At 48.3% G+C, this 24,185-nt stretch overlaps 1 protein-coding gene across 1 annotated transcript in view; it reads right to left on the bottom strand.

Moving 5' to 3' along the window:
• Window positions 1-647: 647 nt before the first annotated feature.
• Window positions 648-24,185, bottom strand: part of pitpnc1a (phosphatidylinositol transfer protein cytoplasmic 1a) — an 89,149-nt gene continuing 65,611 nt past the window's right edge. Inside the window, exons 3-9 of the mRNA XM_088600123.1 lie at window positions 24,038-24,126; window positions 23,186-23,193; window positions 18,626-18,697; window positions 12,031-12,126; window positions 10,249-10,404; window positions 9,270-9,333; window positions 648-5,277 (exon numbers count right to left, since the gene is read on the bottom strand). Coding sequence (XP_088456249.1) covers window positions 4,955-5,277; window positions 9,270-9,333; window positions 10,249-10,404; window positions 12,031-12,126; window positions 18,626-18,697; window positions 23,186-23,193; window positions 24,038-24,126 — 808 coding nt within the window. The 3' untranslated portion in view covers window positions 648-4,954. The remainder of the gene's footprint in view (window positions 5,278-9,269; window positions 9,334-10,248; window positions 10,405-12,030; window positions 12,127-18,625; window positions 18,698-23,185; window positions 23,194-24,037; window positions 24,127-24,185) is intronic.

Consider the following 24,185-nt stretch of genomic DNA (forward strand, 5'->3'; position numbering starts at 1 on the left):
TGTAAATCTCAGAAACAAAATAAATTCGCCGACGGTACAAATTTCGAATTGAGCACAAAATTGTGATCTTTGTGAAAGTACTGTAAGTCACAATGTCATCGCAAATCCCTGGTCTCCCCACGGAAACTATCGTGGAACTGCTGCACTATTTTTATATTTTGGGGTTAGAATGAATCGGCACTGATGAGTGCATTTCCAACCACAATGAAATAAAAATATTCACAGTAACTTGTAAAACCTCCCAATATACATCACAAAGTGTCTTAGATTACCAGGTATCTGCAGCGCAATGTTCTGCGAGTCGCAGCGGCCCTGTGACACTGTAGACAAGCAGGCTTGTGAATCCATCTCTTTCACAGGGCCGCTGTGACTCACAGAACATTGCGCTGCAGATACCTGGTAATCTAAGACACTTTGTGATGTATATTGGGAGGTTTTACAAGTTACTGTGAATATTTTTATTTCATTGTGGTTGGAAATGCACTCATCAGTGCCGATTCATTCTAACCCCAAAATATAAAAATAGTGCAGCAGTTCCACGATAGTTTCCGCAGTACAGACATACAAGAAAACGCCCCAACGGCCTCGAAGCGATTTCAAACAATACCGCGAATGAGAAAGGAAAAAAACCACACACGACCAAACTCTGATTTCGACTGTATTTCAACTTTTATTTACTACAAGATGTAAGAAAATGTGAGATAATAACAACAAACACAAATCAGAAGAAGACCAGAAGAGCCAAGAATGAGTGGGAGCAGCCAGACGGGGAGAGAGCTCGGAGAGACCAACACAGCCTGCCCTGGCTTTATAGGCCCCGCAAAAGCTTGGTCCTTTTATTCAATTCATTAAACAATAACAACAAAAATGAACCATCAGTGGTGCTGACTATAAGTAAACAAACCAGTCAAATCATAGTTACCCCCCCCCAGCAGGAAGCAAACACAACCAAATAACATTTGACATACAAATAAGAAGTTAAAACTGAAAAGGCTTTTTTATTTTTCATTCAATTTTTTTTCTCCACTGGAATTGCCTACAACAGGGAAAGTCACACTTCTGAGAAACATGCCTCTTAAATTACAACAAAAAAAACAACAACTCTGACACAGGGACGCCTCGGTCATTAAAACATAATGAACAACACGAGGTAAAGACAGGTCGTGTTGTGTCCTTAATCTCGGCACCTCAGTTTCAAGCTCTCCGTTTCCCCATGTGCCCAGGCGCCTGTGAGAAATCCAGAACCGTTGTCTGGTTGATAAAAGGCCGCACAGGCTGGTCCCCACATTAGAAAAAAAAGAGACCGCTGCTCTGGAATCAGGCCAGAGCAGGGCATCCAGACGAATTCAGCCGATTAAGGGGATGTCCTACACCGACGGGCTAAAGCAGGGGTTCCCAGTTCTGGTGACCCACACACCTGCTGGTCTTCATTCCATTCATTCATTCTATCCCTTTCGTTTTGTAATATTCTGTCTACATTGGGCGGCGTTGTCTGCTGTACTGTGCGAGTCCTGAGAGATCGGCGCGAGTAACAATTCCAGTGTACATGTGCACACGGCAATAAACTTACAAAATACAATGATTGAAGCTCCAATAGAAGTCAACAGGTGTGCGAGTCACCAGGACCAGGACTGGACACCGCTGGGGCTAGAGAGAATTGAACCTTTTCAGTGCTGAACAGAGAAGACTATGAGGGGACCTCATTTAAGTACTGCATGCAAAATCCTCAAAGGCATCGACAAGGTCAGCCCAACAGACTTCGACAGATCAACAGAGAAAGACGAGCCAGAGGGCTCAGTGGAGAGCAGGCACTTCCTTATGGAAAGGGTGGTGGGAGCCTGGAAGAAGCTGACCAGCCATGTTGTTGAAGCCGATACCCTGGCTTCTTTCCAGAAATGGCCAGAGGATTTCTGGGATCCTGGGATTAATTTGCACCTAATTACCAAACAGGCCAGCTCAGCTGGGCCAAATGGCACCCCTGGTTTGCAATCTTTCTTAACGTTCTGGACTGGGGCATTAGAGGGCCTCTATTTCCCTTAATTGCTGTGCATGTGTCACCCTTCTCATTTAAAAATAAAACAGAAATCAATTTTGTAAGATGAGAAGTTTGACTTTGATGCACAGAGTAGCAAAAACAAAAAAGTGAATTTGAGACACGGGAGGCAGGGGCACAATGAACCCAGCTGCTTCTGTGCTGAATTTCTTTGACCTGTCGATATGTCTATCGCCAAGATTAAGTGGTTTCTAATTTTGTATTATTTTTAATAAGATCAAGTTTTCTGTATTTTGTAAGTTATAAATCAAAAGTTAAGTGTCGTAATTGTTGTATGGCTCTATGTTAACAATAAGTGATTATCCCATAAAGGATAGTTCATAGAAATGTATGTCACAGATTTGGTATACAGATCAGAGGCTACAGTTTGGCATGCAGAAGCACTGAGATCAGTTTGTTGTGTGTTTCTGGAGCATGCTCAGTGGCAGCCGTATCACTGCTTTACTGTACAATGGACACTACCTCACCTGTCCTCCTGCATTCTCTTACCTTCATTCGAATTAATTTTACACACCCCGCAAGATCCTGCTGTATTCACCATTTACAAATATTCCTAGTAGTATGGCAAATCACAAGATAAAGAATAATACTTATGTGTACTTCAATACATACACATACTTGTATCCATGAGTACATGTATGTATTTGTGATCGTTTATGAAAAAGCTATCGCATCCTGCTTGAAAATGCACTCCTAACAATCAAGCTCTTCAATTGCACGGGAAGTGTTTTTTGTTTCTGCTGCTTCGGTCCAAATGTACTTCATATTTATCTCCTTTGTTTTCTTGTTTTTCAGATATATACTGTATGTAGCTTTATTTTCTTCCTAGGAAAAATCTTTTCATATCCCTCCAGTCTGGCTCTGCAGAATATGCATGGCAACCACCACTGGCATTCTGGCATTCAACGGGCCAGCTGAGACAAGAGAAACTGCTGTGAAAGGTACAACCGATTGGTACAGTACTGCTGGACCGGGGTCCAGGGTTCTTCATGTTACACCATCTTTGAAGACTGCACAGCTCTCCTATTCTTCGACGCCACCTAATTGATTGCTGACACCCCTGCTTTCAGCAAACTAAAGGATTTTAAATTCCAGCAGGTTCCTTTCTTTGAACAGCTTTTAACACTGTATTTGGTAAATTTTCCATTTTTGGACCCCAGGATACTGGATACGGAGGGTGGGGGCCGTTGGGGCAGGTCTGCTCCTTTGAGCCACGCTTCCATCCAGCTGCTCCTCCAGGACCGCATGGGCCAGGTGAACCCAATGGCCTCCTCTCGCTAGCAGCTTTTCTCATGTTCCTTGACAAGTGGGGAGCTCCACTCTGCCTGACAGGTGAGTTCGCTCTGATTGGCACATTTCTCCCTGACATAACCGCAAGCCTGCAAATGCACAGGAATGCACCCTACCCACGGTGGTGCTGTTGCTCGGGGGACCGAGGCCACAGTCCGCATGGGATGTGACCCAGGTTCTAACATTAGATATATTTTGTCTCAGGCAGTAGTGCTAAACACCTAGCAGTGGTAATCTTCACAGCTTGAACGCGCTTTAAAAGAAGCTAGTAGCACGTTCAGGGTCAACAATCAACAAGATAGAAAATCAATCAGCAAATACTGTACAAATAAAAGATCTATAAAGTTCTAGCATTAATGGACTAAACTCAAAACACCAATCAAATCTCAAATGGGAAACAATGGGTCTTATTTAACTGTAGGTGTAAACAGCAAAGAGCTACGTTGTATTACAGTGTTCTACAAATGGGAAGAAAGAATGAAAGCAAAAAGCAGCAACAACAGTGACAGTAGATTCACAGTAGAAGTGGCATGCAGGCCTGCACACGTTGTGACTATGTGCAACTTAACTAACAACACAAATCCAATCTGCCTGTTGTGTCGCCAATGTTTTAACAAGCCCCCACGGACTTCACTTGCCACTGCTCCTCTGCAGCCGGATCCCAGTTGCTTTGGAACTGCGCGCACACGCAAAACACGCTCCAACACACCAAGGACAGAGAAATGAGAGAGGCTTCCTGAACTTGCTTTTTAAAAAAAAACGGCTGTGTGCAGGAGGCAGAGAGCAGCGTAGCAGAGCCCTGAGAAGTGACGTCCCGACAAATAGTGATTGCATTTTTTTTTTCTCTAGCCTTGTGCACCCCTGAATGATCAGTCAAGGAATAACAACCCCTGCCCCCCCCCCACACACATGCCAGGTACAGACACAGAACAGACCAGTGTTCAAAGACGTGGAGACGCAGTGCAAACACTCCCACAGCTCAGCAATGTAAGAGCCCCAAGACTGCAGCAGGAGAGGTGACAGCGAGCAGGAAATGGAATGAACCGGTGAGGTCTCAAGCCACCTGCTGCCACAGGAGCTCCTCCTCAGGGGCCCCTTTCAGTTTCAGACCCACCAGAGAGAGAGGAGACATGTCCATCGCACGCACCTTCGTTTGGACTTCACAGTACGTACACTGTGCAAGGACGGGGCTGGGAGCAGACAGAGCCACTTAGGGTATTTTTTCAGCTATTTCATTTTTCGGAGAATGGCCATATCCTAGAAAAAGACAGGCTTGTTTGCAACCGGCTACGATGAAGTCGGCGCCTTTGCAAGCAAATAAAGTGTGTTTGGCATTACAAGAAAAAAAAAGGGGGGGGTGGGGGGTTTCTGAAAGGGTTAAAAAGGGCCCTGCCCGGTGCCAGCAGGACGAGAGAAGGGCCCTGGTTCTATCTATCTGCGGATTATTTACATCCATGGTCTGGGCTGGAGGAATCGAAGGACAGCTCCGGTGGGCCCCTTCTCTCAGCAGGGCGGGGGGGTGGGCTCGGACACGGGCAGGGGACCCGGCCCACAGCAGCACCCCCCCGGCAGGGACCGGCCGACGCAGAGCACTGTCTCGGGGGGCCCACCCTACTCGGGGGGCGGGGCGGCCGGCCGGGGCGCGGGCGCGGGCGAGAGCTTGGGCCGCCGGAGGGCCGCCTCCTTCCGGGCCGGGTCGGGCAGGGTGAGCGTCTCCGGGGCGGACTTCTTGCGAGGCCGGTCCTTGGGCACGGAGAGGAACTCGGGGGCCTCGGTGGCCAGGGGGGTGGAGGGGGCGCTGGAGGGGGCGCTGCGCGTGGAGGGGGGCAGGTTGGACTCGCTGATGGAGATCATGGGAGGGAAGACCCCGATCTTCTTGTTGGTGGCTTCCTGAGTCGCTCTCTCAAATTCTCTCACTTCATCCATTGTCATGTCTTCAGCGGATCGGAGGGAAAGAACAGAAGAGACCCCAGTTTAGATTCATCACCCCCAGGTTCGTTACCTGTTTTTTTTTTTGCATAATTGTTATTTTCAAAGCTATATTCATCACCAGAGCTCGTGAGCGTGCGGTCACTAGTTCTGTTTTTAGATGTCAATATCACTCTCGGCTTGAAGTCTCCCTTCGCATACCGTTCGAAGACATCAGAAAAATCCAAAAAGCATTTTTAGTGGCAAAACAAAAAGGAAATCGAGATTAAAGTGCTGGTTTTAATGTGGCGTCAAAAGGGAAGGGGCGTTTTTTCAGATCGCTTGTACACTGCCGTCGAGACACATCTTCAATGCGCAGTCAGGTGCACACAGTCTCTTTAAAATTCCTAAACAATGCAAGAAATATTCCCTAACTTCCACCTCGCCCTGGAATCCTGCTAGGCTTCTCCAGAATCTGCTATTTAACAAGACTGAAGCAGTTCCAAAGAACTTACGGACGCCAGTGTACATAAAATAAGAGCCCAAAATCTGGTCTGGAATCTGATCTCCTTAATCCACCATCTGCTGAAAACCTGGGGACAACAATAACTGTGGCCGGTTAAGTGGACACTGAGCTCAAGTATGAGCTGCCGCCCTCCATGGTAGGACTTTAAAGTCTGCCAGTCGGTATTCGCAGGCCCGTAAACCTTCGGGAAGCCAGCTGTCACAGAGCTGAGCGAAACCCCGGTGATGAGTATAGACAAGGAGGACTGAGGCGTTAAAGGGGTGCGAGGAAGAGGAGGAGGAAGAGGAAGGAGTTTGACTATACGGTACGTCGAAGTAAAAACAAATAAGAAACATACGCTGGCTTTGTCATGGCTCTCTATTTCATCCAGTGAGTTTGTGGAATGTTGCTGCTGTTCATGGCAAACCTTAATGTTGGTTTTTTCATGCATTTTTTTCTCATATTCTCGCACGTCGTCCAAAGTCATATCTGCAAAAAGTTCAAGACGTTGGCAGCTTCTGTTAGGACACTCAAGATGGGGGGCGGGGTCAGGTCGGGGCGGGCTCTGGGAGAGGGGTTAGTGGAGCTGCGGGGGCACCGCACAGCCAGGCGGTGTTGGCAGAGGGGGGTTCGCATTGGGAGGAGCGAGTCCCCCCCCCGTGGGCGAGCAAAAGCCGGTCGGGTCAGGGCAAGGGGGCTGGAGAGGAAGAGAGGGAAAGTTTTTTCGGAAAAGCTGCAGGAAAAAGAAAAGGCGCAGGGCAGGCAACATCCGGGGCCCGAGCCCGGGCTGGGCAGGCAAGCACGAGGAGCCGCGCGCAAGGAGAGCGAGGCGGATCTTCAAAAACACTGCGCATTTTGGAAGATCTTCAGCGTGGCATTTTGGTGGAAAGCAGCAGTTATATAAAAACATGGGAGATTGCATTTGAGCGAGTGGCCTGGTTTAGCAGGTGCCATACTTACCCTTTTTCAGGCTGAAAAGCACAGCCTGGGGTGGTAGCTAAAAGAAGGGATTCGTGTTGCCATTTGGCAGGTGCGTCATAACTTTCGATCAATCCCAGGCAAAACCTAAGAGCTAGACTATGTGAAAAACCAGGTGTTTGCAAATACATGCCATCGGCTCGTTTTTGCTTTTTTTTAACAGGGGGGGGATATTGAAACCTTTACTAAACTGAAGAACAGCTTTCAGGGATGCACTTATTTTGTTCAATGGGCGCTCACGGAATCCCATTTCCTCATCCAGGGATTTCAGGAGCCACACTGAGTCTCGGGGGATTATAGCCTGCGCTGGGAGCCTGCGCTTTCTGCTCTTTAAAGCCAAAGAAGCTACATGGCCATCGTGCACACCCATCTGTCTCAACAAGATACATCTGTATCATTTAGTCTCTTCTGATTTCCATCCTAAAGGTATGATGCACGAAGCCAAAAGACAGTGATCTGTAAAAAGGGGATAGTACAGCTGAGTCTTGTGCATGTCCCCTGTCCACCCAAATGCAGCAGCCTCTGTTTTATATGGGCACCTGTGGCCAAGGCAGGGCTGGGTGTGGGACACTGGCGAGGGGTCTGTTTGCAGAGGGACAGTGCAGATTGTGCAGGTAGTGGGAGAGGAGAGGATGAGTCACATCATTCATAGAACAACAACTGACAAACAGCCAGAGGTAAAACATGTCATAAAACCTAAAACTTAGAACACGGGCATTTCAGAGATCCAGGATAATGAAAGAATCGGGGGACATAACTGATTTAAAAGCAGTGCTGAGGCTGAACTGCTGAGGCTAAGCGAATATACTTATACCGCTTTCCCAGCTCATACAGCCTAATAGGGAATCTGGCCTTATCGATGTAGCCCAGGGGCCTGGTTTGATAGCACTTAGAAAGAACAGGGACACAAAATGGATCTGGGTGATTAGTGAGAGGCAGGCGAGACTCCAGGAAAGTTCCCAGTGAAATGTGGGAGACAGACAGGGCCTTATTTACCGGGACTGGGCAAAGCTGCCAGTCACATAACAATAACAATAACAACAATAATAATAATAATAATAATAATAATAATAATAATAATAATAATAATAATGCAGATGTTCCATTGAGGTTCTGTCGTCTTTTTCAAGACACTCTTCTCTTACTGACAGATCCATTTGGGTTGTCACTGTGGTTGAAGCTTAGCAGAGATCGGTTAGTAAAAGCAAATCAAGCGCTAGAGAAAAGAGGGGGCTTGGTGTTTTGCTGGATCACAACAGAAATTACCACATACAAGTTAAAAATCAATGACATTCATTCCTGGGCAACTAAACAGGCCATGCTAGTTTTTAGCTACAACTTGCCTCGACCCGTATTTTAATTTAGACACTGTCTGAATGGTTTACTAGCACTGATCAAGTAAGCATTGCACAATGCAAAATACACTAAAGCATTTTCCAACATAATTTAGCAAATGTCGGTATGTTATACTTTCTAAGCATAATTATGACACTGTAGCTCATCAGCATTCACTACTACAGGTTTCTATCCGAGGTATGAAACACAGGAGAAGACAGGGGTTCAAGGCCCAGTGTACCTGCCACATATCGCAGTTTCCTGCGTGATAGATCAACACCCCCATGCCGAAAGATTAAGGATGGATCGCCACAGGAGGACTCATGAAGGGAGTGTGCTTGAGCGCTGGGGGCTGTGCAGCGGATTTGCAGATCCTGATTCACATTCCTCCCTGACAGGGACAGCGGAAGGCCGGAGAGCTGCTGCTCTGAGGCTGCAGTGTGTAGAGCACGCTTCCCTGACCTATGACCTCCCTGGGAAATGAAAATGAGGCCGATGCCCTGGGCTCTGTCGGGAATCGTGAGGATCAGTTCTAGGCCTGGGATCAATGGGCTGTACGGCCTCTTCCTCTGCTTTATAACCTCTATTATCTTCTAAAAGCCAAGTGGATGAAAACTGAAAGAGGCAACTAAATGCTGAGAAACATTCTGCTCAAACTAACTTCCAAGCCCTTAAAGTGTGGTTTTATGCCACACAGTGAAAGCTGATACCTGAAGGTAAATGAACGGGTTTAGGATAGATGCTGCCACTGTTGCGTTATTAAAATGACCTTCTGTTACCACTCTGTGGTTTTAGTTTGGTTGAATTAGGACTTACTACTCTTTAATATTCCCTTTTGATCGTATGGAGATAATAAATGACAATAGCTTGGTACACTGAACTTGAAGATGTCTTACAACGAATGAGGTGATGAGTTGCACAAGTGTTTTTCCTGCTGTCACTTGGACATGAGCGTGAATTGAATATGTTTGAGAAAACGGCGGGGGACTGGGGTGTTCACAGCAAGGCAGGCCCCCGAGTGATGTACAGGCTTTAAGTATGCATGTTGTGTCTGGGGAAGGGCAAACTGTGAGAATAACAAAAACATCTTTTTTTTTTCCACCTGAAAGGGAGAAATACACAGTGAGTAGTTTCTCAGGGGTTCGGCCAGTGGGCAGCTCCCCGAAGGAGATAAACCAGGCCATGAAGCACCAAACCTACCGATCCACTCGTCCACCCAGGCGAAGGCTTGCCGGTGCCCCAGAAGCAGGACGTCCCGCACCACCTGAGGACAGAGGCTCTGCGTTACTGACCGCCCACAGACCTGCCAACAGTCTGGCCACATCCAGAAACCCCAGAGCGGACCCTCTGTGTGACTGACTGACCAGTCTGCCCACATCCAGAAACCCCAGAGCGGACCCTCTGTGTGACTGACTGACCAGTCTGGCCACATCCAGAAACCCCAGAGCGGACCCTCTGTGTTACTGACTGACCAGTCTGACATCTAGAAACCCCAGAGCAAATCAACAGTTCTGTCCATTGATGTGGGGTTTTGTGCAGTTTTTGCATGGCACGTGTGATTTAGAGGACAATTAGGCTCCAGTTCATGTTGTGTTTCACTTTGTAGCAGACTATAGTGTCACAACCAATGTGCGTGTTTTCTTGCTGAATTAAATCTTCAACAGGGAACTTTGTATTTGTCAGTAACATGAATTCTGATAGCTGCACAAAGATCTGGCATGTTCTTGCTCTGTGATATGTTACAGTAAAGCCTCACGGTACCCAAATGGCTCCTGTATGCTCTGCTTGTCTGCCCTGAGGCATCACAACTGAGAGGCCATGCAAAATATAAAAATCAGGCACCCTACTGCAAACTAAAGTCAGGTGATTATAATGGTCTCCCTCTGAGTGACCGCGAAACCAAAAGAACCAATTTAGAATGTGAGCACAAAATCAGGATGTCATGCTGAGAGGCCCTGAACGGGCTGGGGACACTTGTGCAGTTGTCAGTGACTGTTGATAAATGTCTCCCAGGCGGGGCTGCAGTAGCAGTGGGGGATGAGGTCGCTCCCTTCATAGTTAAAGAGCTACGGGATTCTCGGGGGTGAAAGGCACTATACAAACACAAGCATTATGAATTCACATTTTGTTACAGATGTGTGATGTAGTCACGGATGATATAAGGGAGAGCGGTCGTCACCTTGTGCACGAACTGCTCCACGCGCGTCTGCAGGCCCCACACCTCGAACTTGACCGTCACCAGCTTGTAGGAGCACATGATGGGGTCCTGGCTGTCCCTCCAGCCCTCCTTCAGCAGCCCCCGAGACGTCTTTGTCGACTTGAAGTACCGCAGGTCCTGCAGGGGGGCCAGCAGAAGAGCATGAGAAGAACAGCGAGGTGTCCTAATTAAAGGTAGGGTGCGCCTCCCGGACAACAGACTCACGGACAATGTTGAAAAAACAGAGAGAGTCTGGACACCTAAGACGAGAGACAGAGCTCCAACACGGAACTGTCCCAGACACCCGGCTCCAGGCTGGAGTTAGGAAGCACTTAGCATTTTCTTTCATAAAACGTACGAAAACAAAACAAAAAATGACCTAATATCACAATAACACTGCACCTTTCGCTCACACCAGGACATCTTGATCGTACGGCTCAGCAATTGCAGTTTTTCTAACCTTTAGTTTTATGTCACTAACAGACAAAGCCTCCTCTTATAAAAAAAAAACCCAAACATCATTCATTAATCATGGGGCAGAGCCCAGTATTCCATCTTTTTGAGTTTGGACAATTTATTTCCCCTAGTAAGATTCCTCAGTGTCTGCTGTTTTCTCCAGATGCCTGGTGGGAGCCTCTTTAAAAGAGGCAACTGCTGAAAGATAATGACATGAAACCACCTCTAAAATCTGCATTCTTTAAAGAACTCACTGAAAACTACCCCTATAGCTGGGCAATCTTTTACAAAGTCTCTGAATGCAAATGTATCATGCTAGGAGAGTGACACCTATTGACACTCTCGGGTGGCATTACTGTACACCCAGGTGCTCCTGGAAAACTGACAAAGGTGGTTTGGAGGGTCCTGGCCTCTTTGTGAGGCTGTGAGACTAACTCTTAGAAAACAGTGCCTCAGTAATGAAAAGGTGACACATTTCAGGATCTCTTACATGCTGTACGGTCACGGAGAAAGAGGAACCCGCTCTTTTCTCCGCACGCAGGCAACTGAGAGAGGAGAGAGCGGTCTGTGTGAGCAGTACGTGATTCAGACATTATGTGTAGTACATAATCTGCCCACTAGGGAGAGAAACGAGTGGTAGGGAGACCATCTGTAGTGTACTACAAATCAGTCTGGTGAATTCTGTTTACTAAGAACACGGGGGCAGAAGCAGGTCTGTTTGCCCGGACTAATAGTTCACGAGCCACCGGAAGGACCCCTCGCATCAGCGATAACACGGTGTTTTTGTGTTGCTGAAGCAACTCTCCAGCAATAGAAACAGGAGCTGGGAGGAGTTAGTCCAGAAAGCTGCACGGCAGGGTCGCTTCTGCTGCGGTCACGACGACAGGCCCGACGGGGGTCACGGGTAATTGTCGCACTTCTGTTCACGGTCACTGCCCGCTGAGGACAAACACCGCTACTGCTGCCTGGAGACACGACGGGCTCCGAGTATTAATCCTGAAGTGCAGATTTCCGCATGAATATATCACTCCCCGGCGTGACGACCCTGAACTAGCGGCCTGAAGAGCGCTGAACGCCGTCACGACGCTTCAGTGCTCGACGTCTCAACAGGACGAGACGGACGGTCTGCACGATGTACCGGCCTTGTTTACCTCGTGAGACACCCCCAGGGATCCCTCCCCTGCTTGGAAAGAAAGTGCACACTTCATCCCTAGAGGACTGGGTTGGGACTCCTCTAGCGTCTCATTAGGAGAAACACCGCCCCCCCCAATCCCCAAGTCTGCCCCCGTCCCCCGTCTTTCCTCGCACCTCCGACTCCTTGTAGTAGCGCTCGGGGATTTCGTCGTACGCGATGTCAACGAAACACACCTCGCGGTCCAGCTCCTTGGCCTCGCTGTCGAAAATCTGCAAGAAAACCGAAAACAAAAGTGTTTTTTTTTAAATAAAAAAACACCCAAACTTCTTCACTGTCCGGCGTCGGCAGCTGGAGTGGACAGGACGGGGCAGGGCCGTGTGTGACACCTGTGGACATCCTCCTGCCCCCGCAGCGCCGCTTGGTCCTCTCCCGGTTGCAAACCTGCGACACTGATTATAATGTGAAAGGAAAAACAGGATGTGTCCAGTTTTGCTCGTGATCCAGCAGGACTTGGAAAAATGCACCTGAACAAGAGTAATTATGTTCAAGTAGGGAGCTGCTTCAGCATGCGTAGGCTGCAAAAAAAAAAAACGAGTAAAAGGTTTATTTCATCCGAGAAGAGAAGAAAAGAAACACATGGTTTCGGCTGACGTCCACAGCCGGGAAGTTGTTTCCTTTCTTCCCTTCCCAGCTGGAATAAGCCTTTTACTTGTTCCAAGAGTAATTATTGTTATGTAACGAGATGTGTCCATCTACAGTATACTGTTTAGGTGCATGTGTATACGTACTCTTGTGTGATACTCTGTATTTATTCGTGAAAAGAAAATAAAGCTAGTATAAATCGAAATCGCTTCTCTCCCCGCTCTTTCTCCGTCTGCGGGCTTCAGCCCAGGCGTCCCAGATCCTGGGTGCGAGAGCTGCCGGGACAAGCACGGACAGTCCAGCCGTTAGCAGCCTGAGGCTGTCGGGGCGGGCGGGGGAGCGCTGGGAGAGAGGGGGCAGGGAGAGCTGTGATCTGACCTCTCCGCTGGCTGCCGAGATAAGAGCTCCCTCCATCACTTTGCTGGGCAGCTCATCACGGGTTTTACGGCCTTCTGCGGTGCTGCGGTGCTCAGCCACAGCCATCGCCCGGCAGCGGTCAAAGACCCCCGAGGCTGGCGGCCGGGGGCTCCAGACCCCCCTCGCTGAGGTATTGATCACCGTGCTCGTGGCCGTGCGCGCCACAGCGAAACACTGCCCTGGCTGGGACTGCAGAAACCGGATACGCGTTCAGAAGGAAGACACCATCTCCAATACGACCTTCTTTCAACAAAAAAACACATTTGCCGGTGCTCTTCCGTGCTATCTTCGACAGACGACCGAGCAGGGACTATGTGGGCTTTGTTTTGGTTTCCCTTTTGTGACTTGCAGCTTTTGCACTGTAGAACTTTAACTTCTACTTTTGCAGCACTGGGGGCTGTAAGAGGAAATATCCAGCACTGAAGAAACAATGCATTACTGGGCCCCCTGTCTACTAAATCCTCTCTTGCTGTTTGTGTTGTAGATTTGCATCGTTTTTTTTCTATGATTCCTTTGTAGAATTGGGTTTGTACGAAAATAAAGGCAGCTGAACTATGTGTTGTTAAAGGCTTTCGTCGTCTTCTTCCATTTCCGCTAAGGACCGGAGTTGCTTCGATGCCGTCTGCTATAAAGGCGCCTAGTTAGACTCGCAGTTCAGGATGGGCCCGGAGACTCGACGGGGCGGACAGGGACTGTTCTCCGCCACAAGGGGGAGCTGTGGGATCACAACAGGGAACTGCGGCGCTCTGGCGAAGTGTTCCAGCGCGAAGCTCGGCGCAATGTTCTCCTTTCGTTACTTTTGTATTAAAACAACAACAACAACAACTCTTAACGATGATCACACCGACTTGGGCAGCCTCAGATCAGGGCAAGCAAATCCGGGTTGTATGTTAGACGCCCCCATTAAAGTTCTGGCTCAGGCTGTTCAATCCGGGATGTGGGTCGGACAGGTCCTGAGAGCAGCGCCGATACCGCGGCTCACCTCCACGCACTGGAGCTAAACTACACGTTTCCATGCCTTTAATCCCGCCACCTTCGGCGAGAAGGACTGAGGTGTCACCTTTCTGAGCCTGGAAGAGACATCAAGCAAGCGCCAGGCAGTCACCTCTAAAAAAGCAATCCGTTTTCTTTTTTTTTCTGCTTATTTGCAGAAGGCGTTGCTCTTTCGAATTCGTAAGCAATCAGGGGGCATTTCTGTTAAGTGGTAATTTGTTACATTGAACTGTTGCTCTACACACGCTTCTTTGATCACTGAGATGCCTTTTTAAGAATGTGTTCACACTCCGTCTTGTTCATTGTCAAAAGTAATCCCTTACCCAAATAACTTGTAGCTGTCATGGATTACTTTTTAAAGGGAACTGTTCCCAGCACTGTTTCAGCACTCTGTATTGCTGTAGCGTATTTTGGGCAGCAGAAACGTCACATCTCTAGAGCAGACCTGTTGCAGTGTGGAACCGGCGCGCCGGTTTCTAATGCTAAATGTCAAAGGCTCTGTGTTGGAGGCTGGTACTGTATCTTCCCCGGCAGGAATACGAGCAAAATAATGACAAAGGGCCCTGGCATTAACCTTTTAAGATTGACAGAACAGGAAAAACAAGATTTCCTCCTCTGTCGCTGTTGTTCCTAAGTGTCTTTAAAGTCGAAAGCTGCACAGACCCAGCGCTTCGGAATTCGCCCCGGGCTGTGTGGATCGCTGACCGCCGGCGCAGCTGGGCTCTCATGAATAATCACCAGCGGGCGGCAAGCAGATCTTTTAGATCGCCGAAACCCTTCAGGTGGAAACAAGTGGTTTTATATGGGGGAGGAGAATGAGTAACAGCGCAGAGCAATAAAAATGTAATCGAGATAAGAAAGAGCTAGCGAAGCCCCTCGTAGACTGACTCCAGGGCAGTGGAAATAAAGATTATATTACACTCCTGCTGAATTCTTCTAGTCAGCCCAGGCACATTTACATCCAGCCGATATGTGGAGTACCCTACGCTGTTCTTCGTAACAGAAGAGGTCCCAGTGCAGTTTCAGCTGGGATGATATTTCATACAGAATTCCACAAGGCTTCATGCGCCCCTGTGAAATATTTATGAAGGCTTCTACCATCCCATCAGTCAAAAGCAACCGTGCCAAAAGACTGGAGGAAAAAAAAACGGGAGAAAAAAAAAACCCCATTAGGGCCTCTGAAATCCTCAGCTTCTCTCCAGCTGGACTTCCTCGTGGCCGGAGGAGAAGCTGGGCTCTTCTGCCCAGTGCTGGTGCCGGGAGGAGGAGTGAGGGGTGCTGCTGGCTGTCAGCGAGAGGGCCCGACGATGGACGCGTGAAAGGGCGTTGTCTGTGGAATTGAGCTTAACTGGACCGGAGTTCTTTTCTACTAACTAATCGAGAGAGTCCGGAAATCACTCCAGTAGGCTAATGGACACAGATAAGAGTCCAAGCTGTTTCGCCTGGTGATTACAGCTGATACTGCCCTTTCCCAGTTATTAAACAACAAAGGATCCAAAAAGAGACCCGTGGTGATACAAACGGTACACCACCGCAGACCTGGCCCGGTCCATTCTCAGGGGGATCCAGCAGCATGGGCCGGGCTGTAACCTACAGGAACAAGACGGACACATCTCCTCAGCTGTATCGGGGGGCTAGAGGAGTTCTAGAGGAGAACTGTTCTAGAGGAGGTGAAGCAGCAGCACTTGACTAGTCCTCTGAGACCGTACAAGAGGACCCCCGAAACGCCCCCAAGCCAGGCGGAGTGTGAAATCCGCCCTCGTACACAGAGGGTCTGCTGATGAGCGGTCCTGCCTTTCAAAGTCTCATTATTAGCTGTCGCTTTATTTTTACCGATTCGGAGAGTCTGGGTAACCGCACTACAAAAAAGGGTATTTCTCTGAATCGAAAGAGAGTATGAACCGAGGTGCTCTGAGGCTCTCAGCCCAGCTGGAACAGAGGCAATGATTATGCCCTGCGCAGAGCCACCAGGGGTATAAACAGCCAATAGCCTTAGAGACGGTAAAAGTTCAAGTGCTGTTGAATAAAGCTGTATGTGTAACAAAGCCTTCTTTCTGGACCCTATGCAGACGACACAATCCGGGGATGAGTGAGGAAAACACAGGGAAAAAGCATGCAGGGGTCAGGAAGGAAAACAGGGGCCGTGTCCACGGTGCGCTGGTGTTCGGGGGAGGTGTGGCCGAGGCAAACTGTCCAATGGGGAATCTGAGACAAGACAAAAGTCCAGAGCCTGGCGGTCCATCTGAGCTGAAGACAAAAGGGGATTCAAAACAGGAACCGGGTCGGAACCGGCACAGGAACAAGGACTGGAACAGGAACTAAAACCTTGACGGGACCAGGCGCTCCAGGTCCCGGATTCGCCTGGTACAGGAACCAATGCAGAGCCCAGAGCAGTGTGAGCGTCTGGTTTCTATAGGACGGGGGGCAGGAACCGGAGACAGGTGCAGGGGATGAGTACAGAACAGGGAAGGGCTGGAGCGTCCTTAAGAGGAGGGGTTTGCAAGCATGACAGGACGCTGTCCCCCATGGTGCCCACCAAGGCTCCAGTCATGCCTCCAAGAAATCGAACATCCTTTTCTATCAGCTAAAGAATTGCTTTTCAACATGCCGTGTCTTGCTGGGGTGGACAAGAGGATGAATTTTAAAGAACAACACAACAGGCTGGTTGCAGAGGCCGGCAAACGATGAGCACAGCTGAAAAGGAGATTTTTTTTTTTTACTCAGTTTCCCCAACCACCAATACATCTGGCTGAACTGATACCGAGTCGCTAACATTAGCTTTGCTTGGCCCAGGCCATGCCTTCAGCTCTGATTACAGGCCAGACCCTGGAAAAAACACATTTCTGTCTGTCAGAGCAGACTGAAAAACAGCACTGCTAAAAAGAATAACACCTGGATACTACAGTGGCCTTTTGGCTGGTCTGAAGATACTTCTTCAAATCTCCAGGATGGGCTTTGTGCTGGTGAGGCTGCAACGGATATTAGATTCCAGCTCAAGGGCTTGAGTGCGTGCCTGGCAGAGAGTGGATAATAGAACCAGGAGGAAAACAAGCTCCGAGTGCATAACTGTAACAGTGCATCAAGGAGTTCTTGCTTGGGTGAAGCACAGTCATTTAGAATATATTATTTTTAACAGTGGAGAAAAATACTAAAATGAAGCTGTAAGGAAATACACCCGTGTTATGAAAAAGCACCAAGACATTTGTCTTGGGAAACACATAGCCAGAAAGGAGCCTTAGCTCATCAAAGTATACAGTATATATATATTACACATACTGTACATATACATACAAACATGTCATGTCATTTTCCAAACCGCTTTATACCATGCAGTGTCACAGGAAGCCGGAGCCTACCCTGCAAGCAACGAGCGCAAGGCAGGGTACACCCTGGACAGGACCCCAGTCCATCGCAGGGCAGGGTACACCCTGGACAGGACGCCAGTCCATCGCAGGGCAGGGTACACCCTGGACAGGACGCCAGTCCATCGCAGGGCAGGGTACACCCTGGACAGGACGCCAGTCCATCGCAGGGCAGGGTACGCCCCGGACAGGACCCCAGTCCATCGCAGGGCAGGGTACACCCTGGACAGGACGCCAGTCCATCGCAGGGCAGGGTACGCCCCGGACAGGACCCCAGTCCATCGCAGGGCAGGGTACACCCTGGACAGGACGCCAGTCCATCGCAGGGCAGGGTACGCCCCGGACAGGACGCCAGTCCATCGCAGGGCAGGGTACGCCCTGGACAGGACGCCAGTCCATCGCAGGGCAGGTGCAAGCCAATCACACATGGGGACAGTATGGAGGCCAGGGTAAAGGCCGGGGGGGGGGGAATTAGGCCCGGACACCAGAATAACTCCCTACTCTTATCTAGAGATGCCCGGGGATCTTTAATGACCACTGAGAGTCAGGACCTCAGTTTAACGTCTCATCCGAAAGACAGCGCCCACTACAGTATAGTGTCCCCGCCACTATACCGGGGCATTAGGACCCGCACAGACCACAGGGTGGGCGCCCCCCACTGGACCCACTAACACCACTTCCAGCAGCAACCATAGCTTCCCAGGAGGTATCTCACCCAGGTACTGACCAGGCTCACACCTGCTGAGCTTCCGGGGGCAGCCTGTTGAGAGCTGCAGGGTGATACAGCTGCTGGCACATACAAACATATATATGTATAATATATACTGTACTGTATATACTGTTGTACAGAGGTCTGAGTCATCTGTCATTATGCAGAAACATAATTTAATGGTGATCCTCTACTGAATCTGTAGCCAATATGCTTTAAAATGATATTTAATCCAGCAGCCTTTTAGCTTTGCAAGTATGTAATTAGAAACAAATGATATTAATGATGAGGAAGACCTGAAAACCAGTTCATCAGACCTGACCGGTACATGTGCTGAATAGCTCTTACGACACTTCGTATTGACAGCTTGTGTGTTGTCACCTCGAGCTGCTGTGGTCAAGCTTCTGAAGATCCTGATCCATGTGAGTTAAAGATGCCGAATGACAATCTTGGTTTATTCTGTCCAAATCCCAGCTGTATTAATATGAGACTGCTTCTGTGACAGCAGAAAACACCAGTGGGGGCTCTGAGTACACTGTTGATGCTCATAAAACACATATATTTTAATTCTAGTTTGTAAGATGTCTAAGACTTGAACAGCTGTGGGCATTCCTGTATATATAAGTAATCCACACGAGTACTCACATGGTCATTGCATCCTTTGTTGTCTTCATACTTCGTTTCTATATGTATGGAGAACTTTGGCAGAAATGAACACTGAAACAAAAAAAAGATACATAAATGCAATGCATACATATATGTTTACAATGAAATTTTAATACATTACGAGAGTTTGATTCATCACGTAGATGAATCATTATCACATTGACCACCGCTTCTACTTTCGTTGATATAGAGTGCCTTATTGCTAGGGAAATAAAGTAGAAACAGAATTAAACGCTATTAAAAAGGGGATCTGAGCCAACAAAGGAAAATCCTCCCAGAAATGTCGCTGTCTGTTAGGTATGATCCTGCCGAGCCCAGACAGAACCAAAAAGCTCAACGAGACACAAAAGGCCACAAATGATGAAAGTCAAAGAATGACAGCGAGTGACAGAAGAGAAGCGGTCAATCTGCACAGCGGGTCTGTGAAGATGCAAGGAAGGTATCGATCCAAAACTCAAGCACATCAGATTTCGCAGCATCTTGTATTTGTTGCCATGCATTCACAGCACTTTATAACAGCAGAAGCTGCACACGAGACAGAGCAATGCTCTCACCGCTGGGTTCATGTTTCTCCCAGTGGCACGGTGGCACAGCTGTGAGCTCTGCTGCCTCACAGCTCTGAAGCTTCTGTGTTCGATTCCAGCTAAGGATGCCTTATGCGTGGAGTTTGTGTGTTCTCCCTGTATTCATACGGTTTCCTCTGATTTCTAACTGCTTTCCAAAGACATGCTGGCTAGGTGAGCTGCTGTGTGTGTGCTCTGCAATCGACTGCCCTTTCCAGCATGTAATTCTGCGAAGGCAGAGGACTAAGCCCTTTCCCTTTCACACTTCACGTCTGTCTGACCTGCTGTGCTCCTTGAGGAGAGGCATCCTGAAAGGTGTCCGGCTTGATGCTCCTGAATTTTAAACCGGAGTTTATCCCTCCCGCAGCTTTCCAGAACCCGGTGGGATTTCAGTAGCGCCGGAGTGCCCCAGCATAGTGATAATCTAATTTGCTGCAGCCTCAATGAATTGGAGGCACTGCAAAGCGCTTCCTATCACCTCCTGAATCCATTACAGCAGAAAGCTCTGGACACAGCCCATCGTCAGACCTAATGAGTCCCATTCAATTCCCCGGCAGAATGAACTCTGCCCTGCAAACAGCTAAGTGGGGGACAGACCTGAAGAGCATGTCTGGAAATAATACACTTAAACCCAACAGTGCCCACTGATAACTGAGCTGTAAAGCAATGGCTTTATTGCTCTTCCCGGCAGTAAATTAATCACTGAGCCGAATGAAGCCCTGATTATAATCATTTTTCCACCTCCCTGCTTTATTTTCTTCCTCCATCCTGGAAGGTCTTTCTATTCTCAACCCGGATCAATAGATTGAACTCCCGGACCCACCTCAGTCCCTGCCTCCCATACACAATCAATACCACTTTCATTACGCGGGAGAGCAGAGAGGCCTGTCACAGGGAATCCACGACTGCTCAGATCAGGGGTGACGAGCAGGGAAGGGAATCTTCAATGTTACTCCGGGCTGAGCGGGGGGAATGATGGATGAGCCAATGGGATTTGGTACCGGGGTGAGGAGGCGGATCCAGGGTTTTGTGACTCATTGTGAAAAACAGTGAAACGAAAAAGAAGGGGGGAATGCGTTTGACAGCCGGCCAGGGAGGAACGAAAAGAATCACCAAGTCCTTTGCTCACAAAACAATCAAGCCTTTTCACTTTCCATCCCTGCTGGCTCCCGGCCTGTGCAGAGGTGGTATTGTAAAGGGGCTCGGGAGGAGGTCAAATTGTAATCTCGCTCTGCTGCTCTCCTGCATATTAATCCTCGCTGGCTCCTCACAACGGTAAGCCCCTCCCTTCACCAGAGCTGCACCCATGTAGTGGCTCCCTGGCTCATTCCTCAGACTTGAGGGTGGCTGTGACAGTGCTGATTGATCTTCGACTGAGACTGTCCTGCCCACGAGAGTTAACGCCAAAGTCCTGAGCTCTTTGTGTCTTTATATCCATTGGCTCATTTTGTCATGACTAGAATTACCAGGTAAAGCTGTGCAACAGAAGTGTAATGGATTCAGAACTGTAACACTGAAAAATAAGAGAAGGAAACTTGAGGGCCATGAGAGCCCTTCAGAACCTTTCAGCAGTTAAATTCTGGTGGAATCTTTCCAGTGTGTCTTTGCCGAAGAGTGATGAGTGTGTGTCAACATTGTGCACCTGCGTTCTGCTGAAGATTAAGCAACAGCCTGTAAAGACCAATAGAGTCACCTCTCCTGCCCCTTAATATAAACCACACAGAGGAAGAATCACCGTTTCTGTAAAGCAGTGACCTCATCCCGGACCTGACACCATTCCCTGATGCTTGTGCATCAGGACACTGTTGCTATATTGACCTTAATAGGAAATTGAGTGTCCTCAAGCTTGTAAAATGCAATAACAAAACTATACACACAGGTCTTTGAGCCTCTGATGCAGGCGTGTTTTTCCCCTTCGCCATTCTCTGCAATGATCGCACGCTGCTAGAACACGTGAGCATGCCGTGAGAACCGCAGATGCAAACCTGTGCTGCCAGGACACTGGCACACTGAAAAGACATGAAAAGCCGAGAAGTGCTGGGCATGTTCCTGCTGCCCCTGCAGCCAGACAGCGGTGGGCTGTGGCTGCAGCCGCCTAACTAGACGAGGGCAGAGGTGAAAGAGCCCGGAGCGGATGAAGGCCACTGGGGCTTCCCAGGCAGCATTTAGAACTCAGCTGCAGCAAAGGCAGTTCTGTTCACCACAGACTCTAAACACCAGCCAAAACCCCTGGGCAGAGGCCCAGCTCGTGGACACAAAAACAGCACTGTCTCTCCGGGGCCCTGCCCCAGCGCAGGGCGGGCCGCACCTCCTCGGGAATGAGCGTGAGCAGGATAGCGAGGAGAGGGAATCTGGGAACCTGCCAGCAGTGGCCTCGGCAGGACGGGACATTACGTGTCGAAATACCTTTACTGAAGCAGCTATCGGCAACTGTCCCATCGCGAGGGGCTTCTGTGAACTTGTACAAGACGCACACAAAAACTGGCAGTACTTCACCATCTAGCAGAGATGCATCCTCATGCTGTACAGCCTTTGAATAAGTTTCAAGCCTCTGCAAAGCTGTCTGGAGAGCAGTGAAATGAGCTGCAGAACACGACTGCGCCGGGGGAATGAATCCAGGCAGCCTGGCAGGCTGTGTGCTGGTGTTATGGTCTTTTTTATGGCTTGCATGGACAGCAGGTCTTTGGACAGCCGGAGTAAGCACAGAGAAGTGGGCGGAATAGCCGACTGCAACCGTAACCCGTAGGATTGAGAGTATCGCTCATCACTTTGTGAGATTCACGGGGTGTTCAGAAGGGAGGGAAAAGGGAAATGATCTTTTTTTTTTTTTTCTCTCCTAGGGTCATCACTGTAAGCCACTGCCCGACACACAGAGAGTTCCTCTGTGGTCTTTCACTGTGTTTTGATCAGATATCATGTGTTTGATACCTCTCTGTTATTTTGCCATTATGAAGGACATCATCGTTATAAAGCTGTACCTAAAAGACAAATAGCAGATTTTTCTTTTCCCGTGAATTCCTGGCAAGTTGTGCTGGATATCCGAAGCCCCTTTGCCTGTTTATCAGAAAGTGAATACGACAGCCTGGCCCTTCTGTCCCTGTCTGTCCCCGTCTGTCCAGTCCTCTCAGTCTGTGTCTCTGTGCTGCTATTCCAGAGCAGCTACGCAATGGAGTGGCCGGAGCTGCAACGGTTATTCTTCGACTCTTCTCGTTGTTCACAACAAAACGTCAGAATCAATTATTAATAACGTAGCTTGAACACATCAGCAGATGGATTCTCTACAGCTGAGGGCGAGTCTTGGCTATTCTCCTCGCTCGTAATTTGAATGAGAAGAAGCGATATTAATGAGGTTTTAGAACGGCGGTCCTGGACAGAGCTTCAGGAGCGTGCCTCTGCTTTATTACCGGAGGCCTTTCCAGCTCACTTCAAGCAGCCTCGTAAAGCTGAAATGAGCTGTTTGTTTTGATAAAGCTTTGGTAAAAAAATGTATAGGACCTTAAAAAAAGAAACAGGCAAAGGGTTTAAAATTCTAAGCAATGCATGGGAGTTAGCTAAGAGCTTTCACACACAAACTACAACCACTAACAATAACAACAACAACAACAACAACACTTTATAACACTTCATTATATTCTAAGAAGAATGAGGTATTCAAGCAGAGTTCCCAACAGAGCAGCTCCAGTCTGGAAGAATTGCGTTACTGGTCAGTGATTTCCCAACTCCTCAGTGAGATTTTGGCTTTTCTCTCCCATAATGCACTAAGAACGGAGAAACTTTTGTCAACTAAGTAAACAGAGTCTGGGTGGCACATTACATGAGAAAATCAATTTAAAAGACTAAATTTGCTTTATTCTTTTGCCTGATGAAGTGCTTCAAATCTGTGACTGATCGTGAGGAAGAGCAGCAAATTTGTACAACACTTGGGGTTCCAATTAAGCCGCTGAGCAATCAATAAGAAAGCAAACGAGGTACTCACTGTGTACTCTGATCCAGGATCAGGATTGATGATGGGGAGGAAAAATTAGAAAGAACACATGTCAGTGCTTGGGAGCAATTACAGCACAGCTTAAACAGTGGAACGGAAAATATTCAAACAGGAAATGAACGAGCCAGAAAACACAGCTGACCTCTACACTGTCAGGGGTCGGCTCTGCCCATTCAAAATCCCTCAATGAGCGCTGCCCCGGGGTCACGTCCCACCAGAGGGGCCCGGCGGTTTTTACACTAAATTAGCATTCTCGCATCAGCATTAGTTCTTGCTTCTGGTAAATGGATACTGCTACCCAGATAACAAATAGAAATGTCAACCACACAAATCGACCCACCTCTGGAGTGACCCCGTGAAACACTGCTGTCCTGCAATGTAATTATCTCAAGCCCCTTCAAAGCCAGTGCTTCCTGTTATTCCCCACTGTAGCTAAAGGCCAGGGATGAGATGCTGTTCCAATTACATGGAAAAGGAACTAAACCAATACCAGATACTGCTCAGTCTCCACGCACCCGCCAATTGTTTTTAAATGCTCAATGCAGCATTTTTACTCATTTTCTGCCTTGCTCCATCCTTTTAAATTCATTTTAAAAATATTTGATCGATGAGGTCTTCATACAGCATGCATTTTGTTTTCCGACACCATCGCTGAAGAATCTTGCAGTGGGAGGGAGGGTGTCCCTCTGCAATAGCAGTCTTCCTCTGGTTTGTGTTCTCCTTCACACCTTAGGAGCCCAGTCCAAGCTCTCCCTTTTTTTCTGAATGCCTGATTGTAACGCAATGCTTCTACATAGGGAAGAGGTTGCACAGTTCCTGTACACAGGATCCTTGTATAATTACCTGTGATTGTATAGGGGTAGTAGTTCCATGCTTTTTCAGTCACGTAAAAGATTTTCGGGACGACTGCCCTAGCCCAGCTGGGCAGCTTGCTGGAATGAGAGAATATATTCATGTTATATTAATAATTGATTAATCTAATATCATATAA

Source organism: Lepisosteus platostomus, chromosome 11 (assembly GCF_059453375.1).
Source record: "Lepisosteus platostomus isolate fLepPlt1 chromosome 11, fLepPlt1.hap1, whole genome shotgun sequence".
NCBI classification, from domain to species: domain Eukaryota; kingdom Metazoa; phylum Chordata; class Actinopteri; order Semionotiformes; family Lepisosteidae; genus Lepisosteus; species Lepisosteus platostomus.